Below are 26,378 nucleotides of genomic sequence, written 5' to 3' on the forward strand. Positions count from 1 at the left end.
CAAGATGTTACTTTCCTCAGAGTGTTAGAGTAGACAATATTAAGTATTGTACTCTTTGCGTGTTCAATTAACTGGTGAGATCCTGGTGAAGAAGTCCCTTTGCAAAGGTATCATTAAAACAGAAGCTTCTGATGACAAAAACTGACGACACTCAAATCGTGTTCCGTTCAGATTGTGTGTCCTCTTCTCCGGCACATCATTATTTATTGAAAAGTGGGTGAATACGAAAAGTCTCCTCCCATCAGCCCACAGTACATTTGTTTACAACTCAGTGAATACCAGAAAATCCCCCCTTCTGTTCCCATCAGCAAGTTCCCATAGATATAAATCAGATTAGAGAAAAACAATAATCAGCCTGTGCCTCCCTTCCGACCGGCTGAGACCGGTCCTAGACTCCCTTCAAGATAGCAAATGTAAAAACCCGTTGCCCTTCTTCTGAGAGTGAGACAGATAATACAATTCTATTCATTGAGCCATACTGCTATAACTAAATCCAAAACGGCTAAAATATAAATTAAAACTGAAAAACAATGTTAATAACTCATCAAGAGCAACCTCCGCGGTCACACGAACCCAATTAAACGTGTGAAATTAATTCACAATCGGATTAAATAAGACATTAACGGTGCACTGCTTTTCATTTACTTCAAAGAAATTACCTTTGACTTTCCAAAGGGTCAGTCAGAAGTCAAGGAGCTTATCTTAATCACTCGTTTAAAGCATTTTTTCCCCCCTTGACATTTAAAACGAAATTTAAGGAGAAAAATGATTTGAACAAATTAAGAGAGAGATGTGCAAGCATGGAATTACACTAATGGGCGTCTAGTGTGGCGCACGGAGCCTACAGGGTTGGGATTAGAGCAACTAATCCGCTACATCCATTTTGTGACTCCTACTACATACACACGCATTTATAAATGCACACAACATGGCTGATATACATCCGAATGGAGTTGAACAATGTTCAACATAGCGTTTGTACTCGTTAGGTTTTCAATTCACAGCTTCAAACCCACAGTTTAAAGTGGGGTTTTAAGACATGATTAGTTTTTCTAAACAGAGTCACTAGACATGTTTTCAATTTGGGTTACTTTGTCGTTTGTACTAACAGTGTTGTTTAAACTAAAAGTCTCATTTCAACTTGTTTTTACATCAAGCGCGCCCCCTGGTGGTAGAAATCACCATTAGGCTTCAATGGACCAGCAGTCAGCCCATCTTCGGCTATTTCCGCCAATCACGTGACGCCACTTCGTGCTCTTCCGGCGTCCAGAGTCCTTTCGCATCGCTGCCAACACATTCACATTTAGCAGTTAGCATCCGCCTCACTACTATGTTCCGTGCCGTCTTCCGGCTCTCGGCCACGGGCGCCCGGACCTTGGCGACCCGGTTCCGGCCCGGGCACACAGGTAGGAGGGTTCGCTTCACACATGCAATGTTAAACAATTAACGCTTACTGTGGAGAAAACTAAAATATGTCAGGAAATAGCCGGTGTGCGGGCGGCTAGCTCGCTTAGCAAATGTACGTGAACGGAACGCTAGCAAAGGGTCACATTGAAATATATTTTATAATTCATGAAGCATTACGCTTAGAATAAATATTACCAGTAATGGTTGTTTTCAAAACATTTTAATTTAAAAAAGAACCGCGAAATTTCATGTTTAATTCAAATGTCACGACCTTGTTGCTGACCCGTTTGGTGAGTTCAAGAGAGTCATTAACCGCGGATAATACGCAGGAGGGGGAAAAGAAAAAATATATTTAAAAAAAAAAATCTACATGTGATATAAAAAGATCGTTATACTATTTTTAAACGTAAGTTTTGATTTATATGGTATATGTAGTCATCGTTTGTGCCATATTACAGGTTACTGGTTTATTTATGTCAACTCTCTAAGATGACAATTAATTAATTGACTGTATTATTTATTCAAGTCAATTTGTCAGCATACAGAAAAAAATAATTTATGGCAGCTTCCATTGCATCCCATCTGATGACCACTTCTTCCACTACCAACATGGTTGCAAACAGTTTGGAGCAAAAGTTCCAATCCCTGTAGCAACTACCAGAAAAGCAACTTAAATTACCCCCAAAAAATGAATAACATAACTTGAGCGTAATCATTTTTACCCCACACATTTTTTTTTGTTTGACAAAAAATAAAGCCTGGTAGAAATCAATAGCACTGAGCATTCCCAAATACTGCATATTTATACGCCCCGTGAGGATGCACTTAACACAATTTCTGTCAAGGAAAAAAAACAAACATTTACTCTATTTCTAATAGTTGTGTAGAGGTTGATGCACGCTATTACTGGAAGCAAACACAATTTCAAAACATCAGAACTACAAGGTACAGCTGCCCACGTAAAGCATCTCTAAATAAAACCCACTTGTCATGCCTTCCAGCTCCGTTAGCTTCCAGATGTTACTCACACGCCCAAGTGGAGACGGACGAGGAGTTTGACGCCCGCTGGATCACCTACTTCAGCAAGCCCGACATCGACGGGTGGGAGCTGAAGAAAGGTTGTTATTATTGAATGTACAGTTGACGCCGGAACTATGGAATGGTGAAGAAGTCAACTGGCTGAATGTCAAGTAGGCGTGCAATAGATGTGTGTGCTTTTTTTTTTTTTAAGGCATAAACACTTTGATCGGGTACGACCTGGTACCCGAGGCCAAGATCCTGGATTCGGCCCTCAGGGCGTGCCGGAGAAACAATGACCTGGCCACTGCCATCCGCATCCTGGAGGCTGTCAAGGTGAGTTTTAGACAGTTTTCACCTTTTGTAGAATTCTCGCCGTCCTTGTGGGGGCCAATTGTGGATAGCGGTGCTGGTAAACGAGTATCTCGCAAGAGGAATCACGTCGTTCTACTTCTCCGGGTTGAATCCTGGTTGCGGCATAAATAAATGTTGCTTTCAGGTGCCTAAATTGTGCAAATGTTGATGACTGAGCGTTTAATATTTAAGAAGAAAATAAAGGCATGCAATGACAAGAGCAGTATTATTTGCTTATATCTGAAATGTTGTGTTATCTAATCAAAATACACGAAAAGACAATATACATCCATGAGTTATTTTAAACATGCTTTCAAAGTGGTATTTTGTCATTTCATTATATTGCTGCATTTGCGGAAATACGGTGATTGACGTGAGCTCTTATTAGTCGCAATTATCTCAATTAAATGTGTTTCGTCGTGAATATAAACAGTTTTTCACTTTCTGAAAGACCTGATTATAAATAATGTGATAGTCAAGTGATGCACTTGAAACCATGATCTTATAGGAACTAAAATGTGTTGTGTGTTTGATTTCTTTTTTTCTTATTTTTTTCGTAGGACAAAGCGGGCCCTCACAAAGAAATCTATCCATACTTGATCCAAGAGCTGAAGCCCACCCTGGCGGAACTCGGCATCTCCACGCCGGAGGAGCTCGGCATAGACAAGATTTAACAGGCAAAGGTGACCAAATTCTTGTTAGACATCCAATTTTATCATCTAGAAATGAATCATCACTCAATATTTATTTCATTCTCTTTTTTTTTCTTCCCCCCTTAGGTGCTTGGAGAAATGAACTCTCCTAAATTGTCTCCTGTCGAAAATGTCTATAGTGTTGATTTATCCTATGCTGTCCTATTATGTAAAAAATGGTGGACCGAATAAAAGAATGCTGTCAGAATTTGGCGTGATTTTTTTTTAAAAGAAGAAATATATGTTGGCGTGCACTTTTTACAGTGTTATACACAACTTTAATGTAAATTTTCACTTTTGTAACATGCAGAAATTACATGCAAATTTGTATTTGTGGATGATTTATTGCTAAAAACATGTGATGTGAAATGCCACATGTTCACATGATGGGGTAAAATGTCCTCCTATTAGTGTATTTTTTTATTACTGAATTGGTATTGGCACATTTAAATTGATTTGACTCAAATCGCAACCTGAAGAATCCAAATTGAATGAAATCGCAACCTAAAGAATATAAATCAAATTGTGAGGTTGTAAACGATGCCCAGCCGGAGTTATTATGACTCCTGTTTTTCTAGTATATCTCATAAAACCTATCTTTTTGTTATGTTTTTTATTCTGGGCTTGAGAGTGGCAAAAACCGGAAATGCTTTTACCGGAAATGTTTTTAAAACGCACACTGGTCAAAAACGTGCGCTTTTATTTGGAAGGAAACTGTCAAGTGGTGAATTGTCATAATTACCCCTTTATTCTGACTCAAATGTATCCGAATTAATGTCATGCAGTCCACTTTACTAAAGAAATAACACGAAACCCTTCTCAATCGTACGACAAGATCTTGTTTTGAAACGTACCCGGAAGTGGACCGAAACCCTAGCATTAGCAACCTAGCCTGAGCGTCTGTCTGCTGCCGGTCGGTGTTGCCAACAAACTCTGCCTGGTCATGGACGTGCTGCGGTGGAATACGTTGTGACAACCGCCGCCGCGATGATGAACGACATCTCCGAGGAGCCGGAGAAGGACAACTTGCTCGAAGCGCCTCAAAGTTTGACGGTAAACCCCTCGCGGCTAACGAAGGCTACTCAGGCTAAAAAAAGAAGAAGAATCTTCTTCTTCTTTCCAGCCGTATCAGTTGTAAACACAGCTAGGAAGAGTAAGCTAGCTGCCTTACTTTTTGTCGGCTGTATAACCACCTGATTTGATTTTTATACATTATACATGTTAACTTTTTATTAATATCTCCTCTTTAAATTGGAGAATGTTGGGAGGGATTCTATTCCAGTGACAGGGTATGTTTTTATTATGTTATCAAACTATACATGTACATCAATTAGGTAGCTCAGGTATAGACACAGTATGTCATCTTAAATAAAAAATTTAACTACCTGAGTTGATTTACTCAACCTTAGAGAGTGCTCGGCAATTATTGGGCTGGCCCGAGCAGATTTGCTTCCTCAACTGGTTGCCAACCAATCACAGGCCAGTATAGACAAATGAGCATTCTTACTTTGTCCACCCTGACTTTAAATTGTGCATAAGTGTGAATATGAGTGTGAATGCTTGTTGTTGTGCCCTAAGATTGACTGGTTATCCGTTCCGCTCGCCTTAAGTCAACTTGGGTAGGCTCCACCTGACTTGTGACCCAACTGAAGACAGACGCTGTAAAAAAAATAAAAATAAAAAATGGATGAAAAATGACTGTGTAAGGAAATGCATGTGAATGACGTCCCTCCATTTTGCCTCTCAAGGCACCCGGTAGTGGCGCAAGACCCAAAAACGGCGATGGAGGCATCAGGCCGACAGAGAAGAGAGGACCGTACATCATGTCCAGGGTGCCAGCCATCCACCTCAAGCTACGTGAGTAGCAGTTACTGTCCACAAGAGCCTTTAAGCACAGATGACACGCGCAAGCAATGTCTCCACACAGAGATTCATTGTATTAAAAAAGAAAAAGAAAAGCATATGAAGTCAGTGAGGAAACAAGTGGTTCCATTCACACAGTGAAAATCTGTGAAATGCTTTGGAAAGGGGTGACACATCTGTTAGCAAGAAGTGATTCCGTTGTGGTGATCACAATAAGGGTGCAGATTGCAATTCCCCCCTCAATATTATATATATATTATTTTTACTATTTACGCCAGATGTGTTGTTGCACAGAAGATATGTTACCATAATGAATGTAATAGTAATTTTTTTTCCTTACTAAAATAATTTATGAACACATTAAATGTAAATATTTATAATAAATGTAAATATATTAATAATAAAAGAAAGTAGTTGTATGCTAACTCCTGCTAACGCCATAGAAAAACACAGGGAGCTCGCCAGGAAAGCTCTGAAGAAGAAGTCTCTCTCACCAGGACCTCCGGTCACGCATCAGCCCAGACAAGGAGCTAAAAGGTAACAACAAGACTTGGTGTCATGTCGTCGAATGTCACGCAGCAGAGAACGTTATCTCCTCATCTTTACTATGTGATAGAAAAGTCAAGTATAACAAGGGCTACACGGCCTTGAGTCAACATGCAGAGGAAACGTTGATTGCGCTGGATTCAGACAGGTAAAGAAGACACAAATGCGCTTTGGTCTGTTTGTTTGCATTAACACACACACAAAAACACACACAAACGTTTAAACCAGGAAGATAACACAACTGGTGTGCATGTCGTTGTAGTGATGAAGAGATTGATTTTGAGCAGTGCTCCTCAGGCTACTCTTCAGCCGAGGTGAGTCACTCACTCCCACACACAAACATTCTAACCCGTTTCACCTTTTCCTACGGGCGGCTACAAATATGGCCGCTTTAGTCTCATGTCTTTGGTCTTGTTTTTTTAGAATACAGTCGGCACCCGCTACTCACGGGAATATAGGATTGGGCTAGATTTAGGGATGCTCGGTTACGGAAAGAATTATCAGCATGATTATTTTGCCAATAATTGAATTCATGATTATTTATTTTTTTGGTACAAATTAAACAAGAATATTTTTAAGCATTTAAAAATATTAAGACCAATTTAAAAAAAAATGAAACACTATAATTATGTAAGTTTTTTTTTGACCAAACAGAATTTATGATAATATATATTTATAATAATATATATTTATTTATTTATGTTGGCAAAAACTTGAAGTTGGAGTTGCACTGTGTAGTAAGGACGATCATTTATTTTTGGGGTATAGAACAAAATGTTTAAATGTAAAATATATATATATATATATTAAGACAAAAAAAAATATTTGACACTATAATTATTCAAGTTCCTTTTGGATTAGGCAAAATTTATTACATTATTTATTTTAAAATGTAAAAAAAGGTGCAAATGTATAAACTCTAAAATTAGTATTTATATATTTTTTTAACGATTTTGTAATTGTGGAGTGTTTTAATTGAAATTGTAATTGAATTTCGATGAATTGCCGCAGCCTGCCAATAGCGAAAATAGGCGCATAATTGACGGCCATTGAAAAGCGTTGGGAAACGACATTGCCTCTTCTTCTTCAGAAGCCCACAAATTCAGCATTTTCACATTTCCCATGCAAAATTCCGGGTTCCGGGATTAAAGGAAAGCCTCTCCTCGCCGTTTTCCCTTCCAGATCCATCCGGACTTGAGTAGGCAGCTGCTTCAAGACGGCTACCGGCTGGACGAGATTCCCGACGACGAGGACTTGGACCTGATCCCCCCCAAAGCCATGGGTTCGTCCGTGTGCTGCTGCATCGAGGCGCCGTCCTGCTGCACGCAGTGAACGGCTGCCGCTCTTAACGTGGCGAAGCGCCAAAGCAGGTTTGTATGTAGCGCGTGTCGGACGGAGGCCGGCGCTCGGATGCCTTTTTTGCCGTCCCAGCACCGCGGCTGTTTCCTGCTCCGGGGACGAGAGTCGCAAGGCCGCACAGATGGACAGCAAAAAAAAAAAAGCAAGAAAAAAAAAAAGCCTTATCCACTGTGACTCCAAAGCTTGACCTATTTTTCTATTTTTTTTTGTATACGTCTAACTATGCTAGCACTCCAAATAGAGTGACTGGTGCGGACGTGTGACATCTTTGTTTTATCTGCAACGTTAATACCTGACTGCTGTTACATTCATATGGCACCTATTCACACATGTATACGCTTTATGAATTGAAATAGGATATCAGTACACATAAAGTGTATGTATGCGGTTGAGTGATGCATTTTTTTTTTGTTATACTATTGGTCAGTTCCCATGTGGCGATGTTATCTTTTCAAAAATGTTCAGCAATCGAAAGTGTTGAAAATAGTTTGCGCTCTTTGACCATGCAATGTTAACAGCTCAGTAATAATGCTTATTTTTTATTTATTTTTGGTTTCCTGAAAAGTGATGATTTGTATAATAATGAATGGGCTTCGTTATTTTGATGCTGTTAGTGAAACACACTCATCTACTCGGGAGTTTTAGGGCCACACTGGAAAAAAGGGGGGGGGGGACATTTGTTATGACTATAAAGTGTTGTTTTAGGAAAAAGAAAAAACAAACAGTTAAATATTATACAAAATGTTCAATAATGTTTTTTGGGGGGGGGGGGGACTGACATGGCAACTTTTTTGTTATGACATGACTTTATATAACATTACAAATTCGTAATAAGCACACAACTTCATTTTACAACAAAATTACAACTTTATTCTGTTAATATTACAACTCTAAATTCTCTTAACGTTAGGACGTTATCCTCGCAACGTCACAACTTTATTCTTGTAACATTACGTCATTTTAAAACATCACAACTTTGTTCTCATAACGCTCTGACTTTATTCTGGTAATGTCACGACTTTGTTCTTGTAACGTTACGACTGTTCTCGTAATCTTACAATTTTATTCTTGCATCGTTGGGAATTAAATGTCGCAAGATTACGACGTCATTCCTCGTAACATTGTAAATTTAATTTAGGTAGCATTACAACTTTTTATGAATCAGCAATACAAATGTATTCTTTTGAGAAAGGAGTTTAAAAAATATATATATATAATATAAGGACTTTATTCTTGTAGCATTCCGACTTTATTTGCGTAACATTCCATTTTTATTCTGGAAACATTATTACATTTTCCTTGTAACATTACAACTACTGGTATATTTTTCTAACACTATAACTTTATTTTTTGTAAGATTGGGACTTCATTGTTTCAACACTACGACTGTTCTCGTAACGTTACAACTTTATTCGCGTCACCTTGCAACTTCAATCGTGTACATGAGCATTTAATTCTTGTAAACTTACAACTTTTTTCACGTAGCATTACATTACAATTCTATTCTCATAACGTCATGATTTCAATCCAACGAGAATTCTTTAAGTCTGAACTTTTTATTCTTGAAATCTTTTTCTCCTAACATTAACACATTTATTTTCATAAAATTCCGTCTTCTTTAAACATTGTAACCTTATTCTCATATGGTTGCATTATTTTTTATTTTATTTTTTAAATAGCATTGCAACTTTTTTTCCTTACAGTGTTCCTATTTATTTTATTTTCAGCTTGGCCCTAAAGACACCTTTGTAGTAAGCCTCTGTTAAGAATTTAACATACAAGTGGACTCCGTATAAGCAATGATGGAAGTAGCGAAAACAATGGGACGGCCGTTAGCATGTAAAAGTAAAAAGTTGAATAGAAATATAAAATGATACACTATAAAAGTATTTAGTTTGGAAATGAATATACATGCAGGGGTTTCTTTCCGGTGTATTGAGAAGCAATGTTACGTCAATAGTGCGGCGTTGGCACTATAGTATTTATTTTTTATTTATAACTTTAAGAGATGGGGAACAGCAGGAGTAGGACGAGAATTGGTTTCTATAATTTAGTTGTTTTCTTTTCTTTTTTTTTACACTGTTTGACAAAACTACGATTGCAACTGTTGGAAATGTTTGTGTGTGTGCATTAGAGAAAGGGCGAATACTTTGCTATTTATGTACTGTACATTTGCGGAATAGGAAGCATTTTTTGCTTGATGAGTGGTTTCAACCTGCACGTTAAGTTTACTCATCTCGCAGCATCGGACGCAAAGCACTCGTACGATAAAGCATGGCAAATTGCATAGTAAACCAACTTCAAATGACTTTCTGCGAACAAATATTTTATGTTTTTAAGAGGACAAGCAGTGTCGAAAACGGATATTATATAAGGTGTGCCAAAAGTAGGTATACACTTGCTTTACAATTTGATTACGTTTTTAGTTGACTACTTTTTACTCACATCTCTCCCAGTCATCTGGGAAAGTTGATGGATGGACGGCGTCGGTGAGGATCTTTTAAATTGTATTCGTGTCAAGCAACAGTTACGGATCCAAAATGGTTTCGAAGCAAGTGTTACCACTGTTGCAATTATATGCATATTAGATAGTTAGGAACAAATGATGTCGTGACACTTAATAATCTTATAGAAACAACAAAGTCAAAACAAATGTGATTTCCAAGTAGGATTTCAAGCCTGGGTTTGGTTTTTCAAAATAGGGGATCCAACCAGCTTTTTGGACCAAATTTTCTAGGCGACATCACACAAAAAATGTTCCCCAAAAAGACATCCCCCGCACAGAAACAAAAATGATCCAAAACTTCCTTCATTTAAATGCGTAAACAACAGTACCTCCTTTTGGCACACCTCAGTTTAACATCAGTGGTTGGTAGCAAAAGTCAACTTATGCTATGCAACTGCTGGGCAATCTACTTGTCGACAAATGTAGTTATTTTACAATGCGTATTTGTAATACAACTGCTCAGTTTTATTTGTTTACATGATGAAATAAAAGATCCATTCTGTCTCATGTGATTGCTTTCCCCCCCTCCAGGGGGCAGTATAGCGCTACGGTGCGTCTCAATCGCTTTGTTACTTGTCAGCGAATGGTGCATTCATAATTAAATCGGAATTGGGAGTAGTTTGAATTATTACACAGCAGGGTGATAATTGATTAACAAGCTAATATATGTTCTTGATGAATAAAAGTGTCAGTGTCGGATAGTTACGTTTTACTTAAACAATAATTTGTCATCTTAGCTGAAAAAGAGTGGCGAAGTCCTGTTTCTTTAAAAATTCCCAGCCTCTTTGAACGCCACGGCCACCGAACGTCCACAGTCGTCTTCCCTCACCCGACACAACATTCCTGAGCAAATTTCTGTACGTGAGCAATAAAGTACACCCTTCGAGCGACGGTACTTGTGCCACGGTGTTTCGAGGGGGTGTCAGATAGGGACAAGGGGGGTCGGGGACGAGTGAGTTGGCTCGGGTTTGGTATGCTGATTTTCATCTCTGAAAACAAGTTTGAAAAAAAAAAAGGCTGTGGAAATAACGATAATAAAAAAGACGGCAAGGTGGCGAAGTAAAGCTGTGTCCCATTCAAATTGGGCGAAAAGAGGCGCAAGAATCGGGGGAAATAAAAGCTTTTAGCGCCTTTTTGCTGGTGTGAGTTTTGCGTACATTGCTCCCTCCTCTTCTTCCGCCCCGGACGTGCGCGTACTCGTGTGCTGGCGTGCGCGTGTGTTTACAAGTGAGTTTGAACGAGTGCCAGCAGCGAGGCAGGCAATCGGGAGGCATGGTGGACAACTCCGGCAGTAGTAAGGCGCAAATGGTGAGTACTAGTGCTCGTCTCGCCGGGCTCCTTTTCGCCCCTTTTTTTGCTCTTACAAATAAGCAAGAAAAACTCAACAAAAAGTCGCGGTTTAGGTTCATTTTGAACGATCTGCTGAATTAGCGCGCGCGAGGTCGGTGCGGTAAAAAAAAGCGAAAAGTCGGGAAAAAAACGCCACAAAGCTCATTTAAATGTTTTTTTTTATAGTCTTGTTTTTTTCTTAAAGCATTTAAAAAAAAACGTATTCCCACACGGATGACGATGGAGTTGTTTGCTAAAGAGTGGAAAGGCGAAATATTTTTATTTGACAGTTTGCTCGTCCATTTTCACTCGGAGGTCATTTTTACGTCAGCTTTCGTTCAACCACTTTTGGCTACATACGAATCGTTTAATCATATTAGCTTGCGTTTATTTTTTATTTTTTATTTTTTTACTAAACTAAACGACTTTAATTGGCTCTTAACGTCGACATATGAAAACATTAGTCTCGGATTTTTGTCGAGAACGGTCTCAAATATAAAATGGACATTAACCAGACTTGTGCTGCAAGTTAAGGAATGTCAGTTAAGGTGGTTAAAACATAACTTTTGAAGCAGGATGTCGGCTTTGTCGGGCATTGTATCGATCTGCTGTATCTGTCAGTCTCCATCCATCTCGTCTATCAATCTATTTGTACATCTTCCTATCTGTGTGTCAATCTGTTTCGCTGTTCATATCTATCCGTCTAGTTTCGCCACGACATGTGCTCATTTTTGTTTGAACGTGTGAAAAAAAAAAACAGCTGCTCGTTGTGTGTGTATGTATGTTTGCAAAACTTTGAATAGAGTATTCCACTCTTTGCCACATGGGCACAGTTCCTCTACATGGAACTTGTACAACAGCGATTGAGTGGCTCATGTAATTAATATTGAAATAATTCAACAATAATTCTGGTTTTCAGGGTGGTGGTTAATTTTCTCTCTCTCCATGAATCCATCTTACTTATCTTCACGTATCCTTCCATTGATTTTTAGCTCTATTGTCTTTGATTTGTCATTTGACATTTTCATTTCATCCTACTTCTATGTTTATGATTTAGATTTTCAAAATTTCATTTCATTTGCCACTAAAAAGCTCTGCGCATTTGCCTCCTCCGCGAATCAACTTTCCTTCATTAATAACAAGATATTTGATGGTATGCTCCCTTGCCCGCAGCCCAGCATGTCTCAGGAGCCCGGTGTAGCCTTTCCTCAGAGCACCTCCACAGGGGGGATGAAGCTGGAGGCGGTGATGGAGCAACTTCAGCGCCAGCAGCAAGCCCGGTTGGAGATGGAGCGCAAGGAGAGGAAGCTGCGCGAGGCCCACATCATGTACGCCCAACAGGTGGCCGCCCAGCAGGCCATCCTGGCGGCGGCCCGGGCGTCGGGGGCCAACTTCATGGGCAAGAGCCTGGCCGGAGCGCTGCCGCCTCCGCCGCTGCTGCCGCCGCCGCCGCCGCCGCCGCCTCGCATGACCAATCAGAGCAGTGTTGACTCTGAGAAAGAGGACGACGAGGACCGGGGCCGCGACTCGGCCGACGAGGACGACGACGACAACGAGATGATGGATGGCGATGAGCGCAGCGACGAGGACGGGGAGAGCGGAGGCGGCGGCGGCGGCGCCGGCGGCCTCGAGTTCCTCCGCAAGCAGACGCTGGCGCTGCAGCAGAGCGCCGCCCGCATGCCGCCCGCCCGACCTTACGGCAGTTTTGCGGCGTCGGCCCCGCAGAGGGCGCCGTCCCCGCCCATCCGGGTCAAGCAGGAGCCCGACGAGGACCTGTCGCCCGCCGGCGCTCACCCGGCCGCCTCGCCTAACGGCCAGGCCGACTGGAGCTTCGACGACCACTTCAGACAGGTCAGTTTCTTCCCTTTTACGTCAGGGGCGTCTTCATCATGGGTGCGGCCGGACATAATGGCCCCAAAAATCATGCTATGCTATGGACGTACCTTGTTTATATGGTCATGGTGGAATTCACATGGGAACAAAATACAAAAACAGAACATCATCAGGAACAAGTACATACACGGACAAGTGCTAAGCGCATCTGCCGCTCGGTTCTGAAGACTAGTTCCATTAGTCAACTTTATTACACTGTTGATGAATATAGATTATTGCAAAGCATTCCCCCTCCTGTTATTTATTTATTTATTTTAAATTAAGGACTGGCCTTTTTTGAGTCTGATAGCTGTTCATGTCACACGAGGTTCTGGGTCCGAATGGACCGTAGTCTACTCGCAAAAGATGGCCAATGATGTGTGGTCATCGCTAATGCTAAATGCTATCTTGGTTGACAGTTCAACAGCGCATGCACTCAACATCATCCGACGTTTTTTTTTTTGCTCGGTCCCGACAGTTTTTTGGTAGCTTGCTGTGCCTTTTTAACTCGCGTCTGCAACGCATCGTAACATTGGAAATATGGCACCTGAAAGCTCAGCTTGTGTTGTCTGGCCGGCGAGCGGGAGTGGATAGTAAGACTACATTTCCCATGATTCTTAGACTCAAAAGCAGAAAGAGTTTCCAGTTCTGGTCAATACCAATACAATCGCCTCCTATCGATGAGATGCGCATGCGAATGACAAATGTGAATTTGGAAGGAATTGAACAGTTAAATTCCATTTGAATGGGTTTATCATATGAGTTTCTATGACAAGCGTGTGATTGACATACACAACATGGCAAAAAAACAAAACAAAAAAAAAACGGGACAAAACAATAAGGTTGGCAAAATCCCCCGGGGGGCTCAAACGCGACATCTGGTAATAATCGCTAGTGAGCTAATGCTAATCATTTAGCATAAGCAAATTTTGTTGGTGTTTAATAATGCATATGCACAGAAGATAACAAATAAAGAGTAGTTATTAGGGGTGGGAACCTTTGAATGTCTCACGATTCGATTCGATGAAGATTTTTGGGTCTGCGATTGGATTCAGAATCGATTTTCGGTTAAGAACGATTTTTGATTCAAAATGATTTGATTGACAATGATTTTTGCTCCAATCTATAGAGGTGCAAGGAATTGTAATGATCTACTCCAGTCTGACTCGCTAATGCTAATTAGCGCGCTACTCGCGGCGTCTTTTATCACTCAAAAGAACGGCTCCACGCTGAAAAAAAAAACTTTTATTGGAATAACTTGATTGTGACTTTTTCCTTCTACTTTCTAATGTGGGCTACAACTTAACAGTGTATTAGACCGCGTGGAACCATACTGCCCCTTAGTGGCCAAACCGGGTACAGTATAAAATAATTTAAATAAAATCGATTTTGGGACATTTGAAATTGATTTTGAATCGTACTAAATGAGAATCCTGATTCTTATGAGAAGCGATTTTTTTTTTTTGGGCACACCCCTCGTAATTATCTCCGCTCAATTCAATTTACGGTTAACTTAAGTGGATTACATTTTTTTTTTTTTTTTTTTACTTACGGGTGTGGGGGTCGATTATTCGATGTAATAATCGATGGCATAATCGCTTTTAAAAAGCTTCGATAGTGACGGCCCTAAGCGGGTGTTTGGTTTAAGTTCTCAGTTCAACCCCCTACGGTTAGCCACAGGCTAATCTCACAAGCTCACCCCGGGAGGCGCGCAAACGTACAAAATCAAGATGTCAAAAGATCTTCCGCCCCGAGGAATGTTGTAGACCAAACAACGGTTTTATATGGCAGGTCGCGAGGTAAAGATGAAATGAAGGCCGGCGTGACTCGTATGGCCTCACTTTTAACATGTAGGCCGTTTTCTTTTGTCGTCGTCGTTGTCGTTGTTGTTGGTCATGTTAATGCGGCATAAATATGTGAGGGTGCAGAAAAGGTGACTGAGTTCACTTGCTGTAAGTATTTGTGCGCTTTTGTTGCCATTCAGGAATCGTATTTAATGTTATGGTAGCAGTAAGTCGATGTGTAATAATTTTACTCAACAGTTTTGTTTTGGTTGCATTACATTCCTTACATTTTGTTCATATTATTTTTTTGTGGCGTTAAATCTCTGGATCAAACTTTTGCAAAGGTTTTGAGATGGCCATTAAGATTTTTCACTTTGATCGGTCATGTTGACGTACCTTAAATGTTGTCACAGTTGCCATTCTTATCAACCCCCCCCCCCCCCCGACCTTTCCCACCATTGTTTTGAGCGGTAACATTCCCAAAAATCTCTGGTTGGAAATGTTGATATTATTTGTGATGTGTGTTTTCATGTGCCTTAAATGTTGGTGTGGTTGAGGATATTGATTATGGAATTTGGAATTTTTTTGTGGCTGATTATTCCTGGTATTTTCCTTGGTTTGATTTCTGGGTGGACCTTTATTAATGGATATGTCTGTCAATATGCAAATGTTATCTTTTGGTCCCTACAATATGCTTTAATAGCTCCCAAGATTTTTTTTTTTTAATGACTGTCAGCTCAATATTTTAATATTTGCATACAGGATCATATTTAGAATATTGCGCGTTTTGGTCATGGGAATGTGCCTTGAATTTGGGCGTGGTTGCAAATCTAGAACCGCCCCCCCCCCCCCAACTTTTGTTAACATTCAGTATTTACAACATGCAATGAAAACCCAGCCACTATTTTGATGACGTCATGCTTGCAGACGCTTCCAACATGTGCGTGTAGCTTTGACCCACAATTGGCTTTTGTGGCCCAAAAAAAAAAAAAAAAAAAAAAATTCACTTAAGTGCGTGCTGGCACCGAGCCAGGCTTGTGCGCAACGTGAACACTCCGCCCGCCTTGGTGTGTGTGTGAGTTTGGCTCGGGTCCTGGTCGTGGAGGCTGTGGGTGGCTGCCGGGTCAACGTGAGGATTTTGGGTGGGAATGTTGGAAGCGGTGCACACAGTAGCAAGGCTCGGCGCACCCCCTGCCGCCTCCTGCCCTTCCCACGGCCCTCCTCCTCCTCCTCCTCCTCCTCCTCCTCCTCCTCCGACTCGACTCGGCAGAATTTGGGCGGCGTGCCAAGTGCACTTTCCCTTCAAGATAAATATTGCCTCAGCAGTCAGCGCAACGTTGCCGAACGCGGGACGGCCTGCGTTGGACGGCGGCCGAGCTCGGCGCGGCGTAGCGCGGTAGTAGCACATGGCAAGTTGAGACGGAGGCATCTTGGCTTCTTGCATCGCACGTCTGGATTTTATTACACTCTATATTTAACGGCAAATGTCTCCCGAGCGGTGCTTCCCCCCTCGGCCCTATTCCAAATTTAGCGTTTGATGACGCAGCCGATGGAATGCGGCAGCAACAGCTGTAGTCGTCGTAGTAGTTCCTCTGCCAAGAAGACGGTTCTATTTTCAGCGCGCCGTGTTTATTATACACAAACTTGAAAAGCTACTCTGGACGCTTACGCCAGGTTATTTTGAACGGAAACGGTTTGTTTTGTTGTATTTTTTTGCTGGCCGCCTTGTTTATATGACGAAATGCTAACTAAGGATGCACTTTTTCCAGATCATTTATGAGTACAAGTACAGTACTTACATTTGAGTACTTGCCAATGCAGTACTAATATTTGAAAATGTGTTCTATTTAAATCAAATTTTATTCAGCATGGTACAAGTTTCACTCTCGTGCAATATTTATCTTTAACATATTTATCTTCAATTTGTGCAGCACTGGTTGTTTTGTTTTTTTGTTTTGTTTTTAAAGTGACCTATAAATAAAGTTGAGTTGAGTTCTGTTCTTCTATACACTGGATAATCACATTTTATTTGCCCGGGAGGTGTGTGCGTGCGTGCGTGCGTGTGTGTGCGTGCGTGCTTCTTCTGTTTTGAGTGCCTTTGCCTCCAAAGGGGGCAGTATGGTGCGTACATGTAGATAACACACATAGATTTGTTGAAAATACACAAAGAAGAAAGTATCGATTGTGGTTCACTCGTATAACACGTTTTTCGTATTGTATGTAAAATGAATACACGCGTGCGACGTTGGGCTGCTCGATTATGACCAAAATCAATCATGATTTATTTTGATGTCTATTGTTGTCATGATAATTAATCCCAAATTTTCGTTGTTAGCCGGGAAAATGTCTGTATTTTTACTTTGGGATTTCACCCTAAATTTCATAAAGGACGCATACGGATGATGTCACCATTCTTACCGGCACTTTTGTTAACATTGCAAGATGGACTAAATTTTAACATGTTGCATATTTCACACCCCCCCCCCCCCTCCGCGCTGAATGTTAGATTTAATGCTCTGAGGATTAGCACTTATTGGGCTGGGTATCGGTTCACATTTCCTCAATCGATTCAATTTCAATTCACAACAGTGCAGTTCGATTCGATTAAAAAAAAAATTGCGATTCGATTCAATATTACTGAATTATGGAACATCAGGTCTTCTTAAATATTAAGGACATGATAAAAACCCCACAAACATTCAAATCCAAATTAAATTCCGGAGGCAGTAACGTGTACTGCCTCCGGAACTCTATTTAGATTTTTAAATGATTTAGTTTATTAATGAAAGTAACACGTGTTATAACCACTTCAGTGTTACACAAACATTGACATTAGCAAGGATGAGATGAACATATTTTCATAATTCTAATTCAATAATTTAAATTATAAATTAAATTATTTTAAATTCATGTCAACAGTACATTTCAAGAAAACGGTAAGATACAAAAAAAGTTCTGTCTTTAAAAATTCTATTTTCTTATGAATTCATGGGAAAAAAAGGGATTAAAATAATCAATTCATGGTTTTATGAATCAATATCATGCTCGAAAAGGAAAAATCGATTCCATAGCGATTATTCGATTCCTTTATTTATTTTTTAAACCCAGCCCTATTATTTTGTAGTTCTGAACTTGAAAATAGTTCGTCCAAATCACGTTGTGTTATGTAAAGTTAAGTTTTTCGAATGTTATATTAAAGATAAATGTGTTTGTAATCGTGTCGATTATGTTTTGCCAGTCACGGTCTCACGGGTTCCGCCATTGTCGAGTGACGTCAGATTTAAACCGGTCGGTGAAGTCGGGGTTCATCACCCCCACCCCCCCCTGAGTTCAAAGGGGGCGTCCCTCTTGCACGCTTCCTCGTATGAAGTTCGACTATTCCGACTTCCCACCTTCCTCGAATGCATCATAAAATTTCAAATCTTTTTGTCCAAAAAAAAAAAAAAAATCATAAATTTGGACTTAACGCTCTTGTCAGACAGTATTTGCGCTCTTGTGGGTGTCATTTGAGTTTTCCAAGCAAGAACGAGTTAAGAAAAGCCGATTACGGTCAACTGTGGAATGGAAGCGCTTTTGTGACGAATACTTGTTGTTGTCACGAGTTGCATTATTTTGGTAAGCTGACCTGGCTTTTGTCAAAGATCACAGCAAAGTAAAGTTATAGCCGTTGGCCCTGTCAGTGGTCCGATGTCTTTTATTAGTCGGGGCCGTGCAAGCCTGCGGGGGTCGGATGGGGGGGATGGACTAGAATTGGTCTGGCTGTTTTTTTTTCTTCTTCCCTCTCTTTTATCTTTGCTGTCATTATGTCAGCTCTGCAGTATTTAATGGCGGCTCATCTCTTCAGGCAGTTTCAGGTTGCACTGCTGTAGGGGGAGGAGGACAGTGTAGTTTTGTTTTTTTTGTTTTTTTGATGTCATTGTCTTTGGGAGGCCAGAGAGAGATTCGGGCAGGCAGGCAGGCAGATGCTGCAAACACACCCCCCCCCCCTCCAACCCCCCCGACCCCACCTTTCCAGCCTCCCTTTAATAATGGCAAGAGCTCATTTATTACGTTCTAAAAGCAGTGACAAGAGAGAGGACGCCATGATAAAATCTCAAAGAGACAATGAAGCGCATTTCACGTTTGTAAAGTGGCCCCCGCGCACTTAACAGCGAGCCGTGTCGGCCATATTGAAATGGTTAAGTGATTTTAATGGCGAGGAAAGGACAATGTGAAAACTAGACGGCCCTCAAGCAAGATAATTAAATTAAACCAGGGATTCCCAACCATAGTTTACAATTTGTACATGAATTTTAGATGCTATTTATACCAAAATCGACAAGGATAGTCAGTAACATTGTAAGTGGGGGGGGGGGGGGATCAAGAAATAGTGTTTTTATTAATACATTTATCCCTTTTTCAGTATGGCGGTGCCTTGAGATACGACTGACCAAACTTAAGAGTTTTTTTAAGATACAAGCTGTCTCGGACCGTTTCACAGGGGAGATGTGGTGGGGGGGGGGGGGGGGGGGCAGAGAGGGATGGCCGCTGTTTTTTTGTTTCCTAAACAGCAGAGTAAATAATTGGCAAACATGGGAGCGCACAATGGCGTCGCGTGGAGGGGAGAACGGGGAGGACGGGCGGGCGGGCGGGCATGCAGGGCCCGCCTCTTTAGCCTCTGCCGTGCTGGGACATGGGCTGTGTGACCCCTGTAATCCACACCCCCAAACCACCGCTGCCTCCTCCACGCACACACGCACGCACACACGCACACACGCACACAGCCGCCGATAATCGCTGTGTGATGAATGCAGTATTAATCAGGCTTGCGCAACAGCGATGGCCTGCGTATTGATGGCGACGGCGTGCTACAGGTGGCGGCCCCCCCCTTCCTCAGCGCTGCCATTGTGTGCAAATTTGGGATGTCACAACAACGTGGTGATAAAAGTGCCAGGATATCATCAGGGGTTTGTCTCACTGTAAAATATGAAGTCATTATTATTATTCGGGGATAGTTTGTGTGGAGCCATTCAATAATAACACGTTTCTTGTTGTCATTTTATATTACTAATGAACTTGTCTGAAAATGCCTTAGTGTTTTTTTTCCTATTCATTTTAGGAATAGACCACTTATCAATTATCGCACGGGCCGGTTATCGATATTTGTCAAAATGCCAAATATCGGCATCTGCCTTTTTTACGAATCTGAAGGCCGATATATAGCTGCTATCTCATGCTTGCTAACGTAGCGAATTTGGGGTTTTCATCAGGATTTGTAAGATGTTCATAGACGGCTCTTGACGAAAAGACATTTTGAACATGTTTCACTGTCTGCAAACATCTTTTGAAACCTTTTTGTGAACCCTGGCAAAAATTCAAAATGAGCTACATTTGCAGACATTTGTCGCTTAGGGAGATACAGGTAACTTTTCATTTATGTTTTTTTTTTTTTCACGGAACTTTATAAAATATGATGCTGACACTGGGAACTCCCTACACTTTTTATTTAAAAAAAATTGTTTTTTAAATTAAGAAATTATGTTAACATTTTGTAAAACATTATTTACAGTAGAACATTTTAGGGAGCTATTTACTTGCTTCATTTTTAATTTAGCTTAACTCTTGCTGACTCTAGAAGCTCCCTGAAATTTTTGTTATAATTTTTTAACAAAACGGTCTAATCCTTATATGTTTAAAATTAAAAGTGTTGCCGTTTAAACAAAGTAATTATTTTTATTTTATTTTAACACAAATTTTTTCTCTTTTACTGCAAATGAATATCGGCTTGAAATACTGGTTATCGACCTCCTTCTATGCAGGAATATGAATTTTCATGCCTATTCCGACCTAACACTGTCACTCGAAACGAAAACATTTTTTTTTGTTGTTTTTCCAAAAAGATGAAGAAATAATTTGTTAACGCTTTGAAATTTGGGTTCCAATGAGAGATTTTTGTCACCGACGCACGGAATCAATCTGTCCCTGCCGCCACCGTGGGCGACCTCCCGCCTCCTGCTGCTCGGGCCCCCGTCAGCCTGGCCTGTTGCATAATTTAGCTGTCGCCCCAGCAACACATCAGCTAAGAAGCGAGGGCAGCCGCCGCAGCTGCAGCTCAGGAAGAAGGATCGATAAAGATTGTGTGTTTGAGCTTTCCAGAGCCAGGAATGTTCGCCGTCCCCCCCCCCCTCGCGCCGTTCATGCTTCATTTATGACGAACGCCGAGGTCTTCGTATCGAACGGATGGTTTTATTTTGACGGCGCAATGTGCCATGGAACCATCCTGACGCATCCGTCCTCGCTGCCTAACGTGTGACAAACACAATATTCGACTCCAATCGCGACTGTCGGACGAAAACGTTTTAAGACGTGCCCGCAGTTCTCTTTACCGAGACGGAAAAACTCGCTGTCGGCTCAACAAAAAATTCACACCGCACGCAGCATAAAAGGACTCGGTGAATAAGACATCAAGCATGTGATAGACTCCATTATTTACTACTTTATTATTTATTTAATGTATAAAGAAGAGATTTGAGCGTGTTGTTGTCCGAAGCAATTTAGACGCGGATAACTGACACATGCCGGACAAAAAGCGTAACTGGTCGCTTGTTTTGATTTCTTGTCAGAGGATTACACAGTTTGTTACCGTAGACTCAAATTCCATGAAGTTAACGGCAACGGCAATTTCTCTTTATCCTTTCCCTATTTACAGTCAATCCACATTTTTCATCGTGATGGGGACTGAGCCGGACCGTAAATGGCAAAAGTCCACTGAAATGTATTAGTATTTATTTATGCGTTTTTACAAACCCCAAATTATTATTTAAGAACAAGTGGTGATAAATATTCAATATACATTTCCCATGAAAAAAAGGGGGGCCCAAAATATATATAAAAAATTAATTTAATTTAAAAAACTGTCTGTAAACATCTTACAAATCCTGATGAAAACCCAAAATTTATTTTATAAAAAAGGCCGATGCCAATTTCTTAAAAAGTCAAATATCGGCCTGGCCGATAATCGGTCTATCCCTCTTACTTAATACTGAATTATACGACCACTGTGTGTGCGCAAAGGATACGGTAGTATCATTTGTCATTTCTCGGTTATTCTCCCCAAAATAAAGAATTGAGTTTTTACACTCTTGAAAACCTCCTTTTTAAAAATTGTTGTTTGTGTTTTTTTTGTCAACACACGAGTTACCTCATTGCATTAAGATGACAAAACGGCAACTCAACTGGCGTGACTCATTACGGCGGCTCTGGTTTCTCGCTGATTTATTCTCATCAGCTCCCGGGAACGGCTCAGGAGTTTAACGCTGCTGTTTGTGCTTGTCAGCCGCCGCCGTTTGTCACTGCCGGACCTTTTAGGCCGGCCCACCCTCTCGTGAGAGCGACGGGGTGGAAAGTTCACTGTCGACTTTCACATTCATCTGTAAACTGCTTGTACTGTATTAAGATCACCAGAGCTGGTTACTTTGTTTTTATTTACTTGCAGTATGACACCCTCTCCCCTCCCAACACGCATTCTCTGAATGGAGTCTCCTCCTCTCCCAATTCATTTTTTTTTTTTTATTGACATTTTTTTTTCCTGCTGATGAATGTGGCTTTGTGCCTAATGCGGCCTGACCGTAATGGCCGCATGTTGAATTTCTGTAAGGACGGAAATGCAGAGCCGCGCCAATTAGCAACGTCTAATTCTATTTTGTTTTCCAGTTTCCAGTAGAGACGGGCTATATTTGAACATTAAACTCCATGTAATAAGATCATTGTGTTTAATAACGACATAAGTGGTAAAAAATGATTTGGTCTCACGATATGCATCCGCTTGAGTATGATAATCGCTGAGTGATGTTGGCCTTCCTTCCTAAGCTGCAAGATACAAATTGGCTGAAAATTGAGGCATGAGTGTTAATATGAGACAAGTTTTGGGACAAAAATTTCATTCTAAGAGCACAAACTTTTGCGTTAGAACTGTCGCATAATCACCCGGATGTTTGTTGCTAGGCAGAATTTGTGGAGTGGGGAAATTCAAAAAGTGTTGCTCAGGTCGCACAAAACGTAAGAATTTGAGCGGTCACGTCTCATCTTGTGTGATTTTTTTTTTTTTTTGTGGTGTCACAATCAATCAATGAATTAGAAAAGAAACGGACAAAAGAAAAAACACCTGAATCAGAATTTCCCCGCGTTATGGAAGAAGACTTTTTTTTTTCAGTGAGGAACTGTAGTCCTCTTCTTATCGTTCATGAGCAATCGACACTTAATCGTGTTAAGTGTGGTATTTCTTTGTAATAGTGTGTATTTTCACTTATTTCTATATTGCACTCTATTTACTTTTATCCGTACACCGATATTAAAAAGTAAGTATAACTGCCGGCTGGAACGGATTGATTGCATTTCCATTCATTTTAATGGGAAACATGACCTAGATTTCTGAATGTTTCAGGTAATAAACGGCGGTCACGGAGCGAATAAAAGTTCATAACACGAGGTTCCACAGTCAATAAAAATGGATATGACTCCAGCCTGTGATCAGGGGTTAGTATATTGAATCTTGCTAATCAGTAATCGGCCCCAAAAATCCTGATCGTGCAAAGCCAAATAATTTTTGACACCGACCACGTCGAATGTCTGTGACATTGTTCAAGTTGCACTATCCTAAATTTGACCAAAATTTATCGCAAAAATACGTTGCATAAAGCTTCAAATGTGAGCCGTTGTGTACATTTGTCGTTGAGGCTGAATTTGTCTTACAATTTGTAATTTGCTTAGAATATTAGAGAATAAGGGTCCTGTGAAGTCACAAAAAAATTCTAAATTCAATAATTAGTTGGTTTCCATCGAATTGTTTAGAATTTTTGAAGCGAGTTTACTGAAAATGCGCAAAAAACGGACATGCGACTTATGCCCGTTTCCATCTGTTCTTCTTTTGCGAGTATTGAGAGGCGACTCCGCCGCTCTAGGTGGCGCTATACACCATAGAGATGTGATCCACCAGTAATGTAAAAGAAGAAGAAGACCAGGAAGTGACTGCGCCGTGTGGTGACGTCGTATAAGTTCTCTTTTGTAATTCTTGATAAACCGTAGCGTTTGTCTGCTTTTTTCCATCTAAAATTGCATTCATATTTACTTCTTTAATTCAAAAAAGATTTCTGTTTCAACGACGTTCATTGTTTTTATATATATATAAAAATATAATAATTATATATATATATATATATATATATATATATATATATATATATATATATATATATATATATATATATATATATATATATATATATATATATATATATATATATATATATATATATATATATATATATATATATATTTTTTTTTTTTCGAATTTGTAACTCTTCCATTCAGCTTTATTTTCACATTTCTTGAAAATTCTAATAAAAATGGGTGGATGGAAACCCAACTATTCTTACAGTTTGAAATTCAACCAAACTTTTGGGTAGAATTTGGATCTGATTATTTACTAACGGGGATTGTCTCGTTTACATGACATTCACAGGAGCGCTACTGCACTACCAAACATTGTGGTTACAATATAGGTGCGGATTGCAAACCCATTGCAAATGTCATGGCGGGTGGCTAAATGACTTTTCCAGATTTCTCTGAATGAGTGTGTCGGGACTAATCACGTGGCGCGCGCACACACAAACCTCACTTTGTGCTGACCTGCTCTTAACACCTCCATGTGGAAGAGCACCCCACCTCCCCGGCCAGAAATAGAGGTATTGAATTTAGTAGGCAGATGAAGGGGGAGGAGCGGGCTTAGCGGTCTGGCTCGACACACCACACTGCCCCACCCAGAGGAAACATTCCAGACGGAATTAAAGAGTTAACTCTTCAAACAGTGAACATTCCCACTGGGGGCTCCCAACAAGAGACCAGCGAATGGGAATGGGAGGGGGGGGGGGGGGTGTAGGATGGCTCCATGGTGGGTGTTTGCTTGCCCGTGTTATAGTTGGCCCCTGATTGGTGATCAACCCCCTTCATCAGTGTCACGGGGGCAGTAAAAGAAAGAAGCCAAAGGGCCTGGATGGGAGGAGCTGATGAGAGGGCCTGCTGGTGCAAGCAGAGACACTTTTTTTTTGGGGGGGGGGCACTCCCAGAGGACACATCTGCTGCCTTAAGACTGTTCACACTGTCCACTTGAAACATGGCGGCCAGTCTGTCTCCAACTTTATTATCAGTGAAGCTCGTTCTATCATTCCAGATAGGACGGAGTAGACGCATGCGTCAGGTAGTCAGGATAGTCCAGATTAATACACACTTGTATGTTCTAAATCGCCCTTCAAAAGCTGATTTTTTTTTTTCTTTGTGCTACTGATGCTCCTCCCATTTTCTGGGATCAATGATCAAAAATGGAAGTATTATCCGCATAGTCATTTGACGTATTGGGATTTCTTTTTGTGCGTAAAGAGACGTTTTCTTGCCTTGCTAACAGATTTGGCCGTCAGCAATCCGACTTTTCTTTGAGCTGGTACCACTTCCTGGCAAGTCCTCTCGCGTGACGTCAAAAACCAAGAACTCAAAAATTCCTGGATACGCGCTCTGAGGATCTCCAAAGATCACCGAGCATTATATAAAAAAAAAATATATATATTTATATATTGCTCTTTGGTGCAATGTGTGATGTTAAATGTGAACAGCATTAACAAGAGGACACTTTTAACACCAATTCTTCTTTTTTTTTTTCTTCTTCTTCTTAAAGAGCTCAGTATTGTTCATTCGGAAATGTCATCATCATTGCTCTTTATTTTTTTATTATTATTATTATTATTATTATTATTATTATATATATATTTTTTTAACACCAATTCTAATTGAACCAGGAAATGGATGAGTCCATTCTATGATCAAAAGTGTTGTGAATTTTGCTGTTAAGCTCCTCGTTAAGAGACCAAGTTGCAAAAGCTACTGAAAGGTTTAGACAGTTGAGCTTGAAAGATTGTGAAAGACCAAAAAAAAAATTTTTTTCATTTAAATTTAAAAAGGAAAAAGTGTCCACTTGTCAAATTTGTTTTCTTCCCACCATCTAAATCGACCCCCGAGGAATAACTTCTTCTCCTCTTAATGGAAACCGAGCTACTGATGCCTGCTGTAATTTGATCAGTCGCCCGCCAGCGAAAACTGCAAGCAAACCACCCCCCCCCCCCCCCCAGCACCAAACACACCCCGCTCTCGCTTCCCCTGAAGCATGGTGGCATCCTATTGGCCCCTCCCACTTAGCGTATCTCAACACCTGCTCTTTAATGAAGGCAAACATGGAGAAGCAAGCCTATATAGCGCAATGAAACAAATACAACGGCTCCTCGGCAGCTGCAGGCCAATCGAGCCCCAAGGTCACATATCGGTGTGTTGAGCAAAGTCTGCCTGGCTTTGTATAGCTATACACTATATAATGTACACGTGCATTATAGACTATCCCTGCAGCCAGGCTGACCCTTGGCACGATACAGTAATGTGAGCCCTCCCTGTTTTTCATACACAACTTTTAACTGCTCTTAAAATAGGTCACATATATTCTGCACCATATATTTTAATTTAATTTTATTTTTGCAGCCACATTTTGAACAAAGATACTTTTTTTTTTTTTAAGCTGCAGAAATTAGCAAAAAATACTTTGGTGTACACTGAAAAGAAAATTTCTATACA

General features: G+C 40.5%; 3 protein-coding genes across 4 annotated transcripts in view; all 3 read left to right on the plus strand.

Annotated features, from left to right (window-relative positions):
• The first annotated feature begins 1,240 nt into the window (after window positions 1–1,240).
• Window positions 1,241–3,678, plus strand: LOC147176638 (cytochrome c oxidase subunit 5A, mitochondrial-like). Its single transcript, XM_086070598.1, has 5 exons — window positions 1,241–1,406; window positions 2,409–2,525; window positions 2,639–2,760; window positions 3,339–3,461; window positions 3,558–3,678. Exons 1-4 carry the CDS (start codon window positions 1,331–1,333, stop codon window positions 3,450–3,452), a joined length of 429 nt encoding a protein of 142 aa, XP_085926724.1. The 5' UTR covers window positions 1,241–1,330; the 3' UTR covers window positions 3,453–3,461; window positions 3,558–3,678.
• A 470-nt stretch (window positions 3,679–4,148) lies between these two features.
• On the plus strand, window positions 4,149–7,825 carry fam219b (family with sequence similarity 219 member B). Its single transcript, XM_086071691.1, has 6 exons — window positions 4,149–4,523; window positions 5,219–5,327; window positions 5,777–5,870; window positions 5,950–6,027; window positions 6,142–6,193; window positions 7,062–7,825. Exons 1-6 carry the CDS (start codon window positions 4,458–4,460, stop codon window positions 7,209–7,211), a joined length of 549 nt encoding a protein of 182 aa, XP_085927817.1. The 5' UTR covers window positions 4,149–4,457; the 3' UTR covers window positions 7,212–7,825.
• Window positions 7,826–10,885: 3,060 nt separating this feature from the next.
• The window catches only part of LOC147176640 (AT-rich interactive domain-containing protein 3B-like), a 79,019-nt gene continuing 63,526 nt past the window's right edge, over window positions 10,886–26,378 (plus strand). The window contains exons 1-2 of one of the 2 annotated variants that reach the window (XM_086072102.1): window positions 10,886–11,052; window positions 12,247–12,924. In XM_086072102.1, coding sequence (XP_085928228.1) covers window positions 11,017–11,052; window positions 12,247–12,924 — 714 coding nt within the window. In that variant the 5' untranslated portion in view covers window positions 10,886–11,016. Of the gene's footprint in view, window positions 11,053–11,320; window positions 12,044–12,216; window positions 12,925–26,378 lie in introns of those variants that run through there. The other variant, XM_086072103.1, reaches the window with a different exon arrangement.

The sequence above is a fragment of the Leptonotus elevatus genome, chromosome 3 (genome assembly GCF_054856555.1).
Source record: "Leptonotus elevatus isolate MCC_2025b chromosome 3, RoL_Lele_1.0, whole genome shotgun sequence".
Lineage (NCBI taxonomy): Eukaryota > Metazoa > Chordata > Actinopteri > Syngnathiformes > Syngnathidae > Leptonotus > Leptonotus elevatus.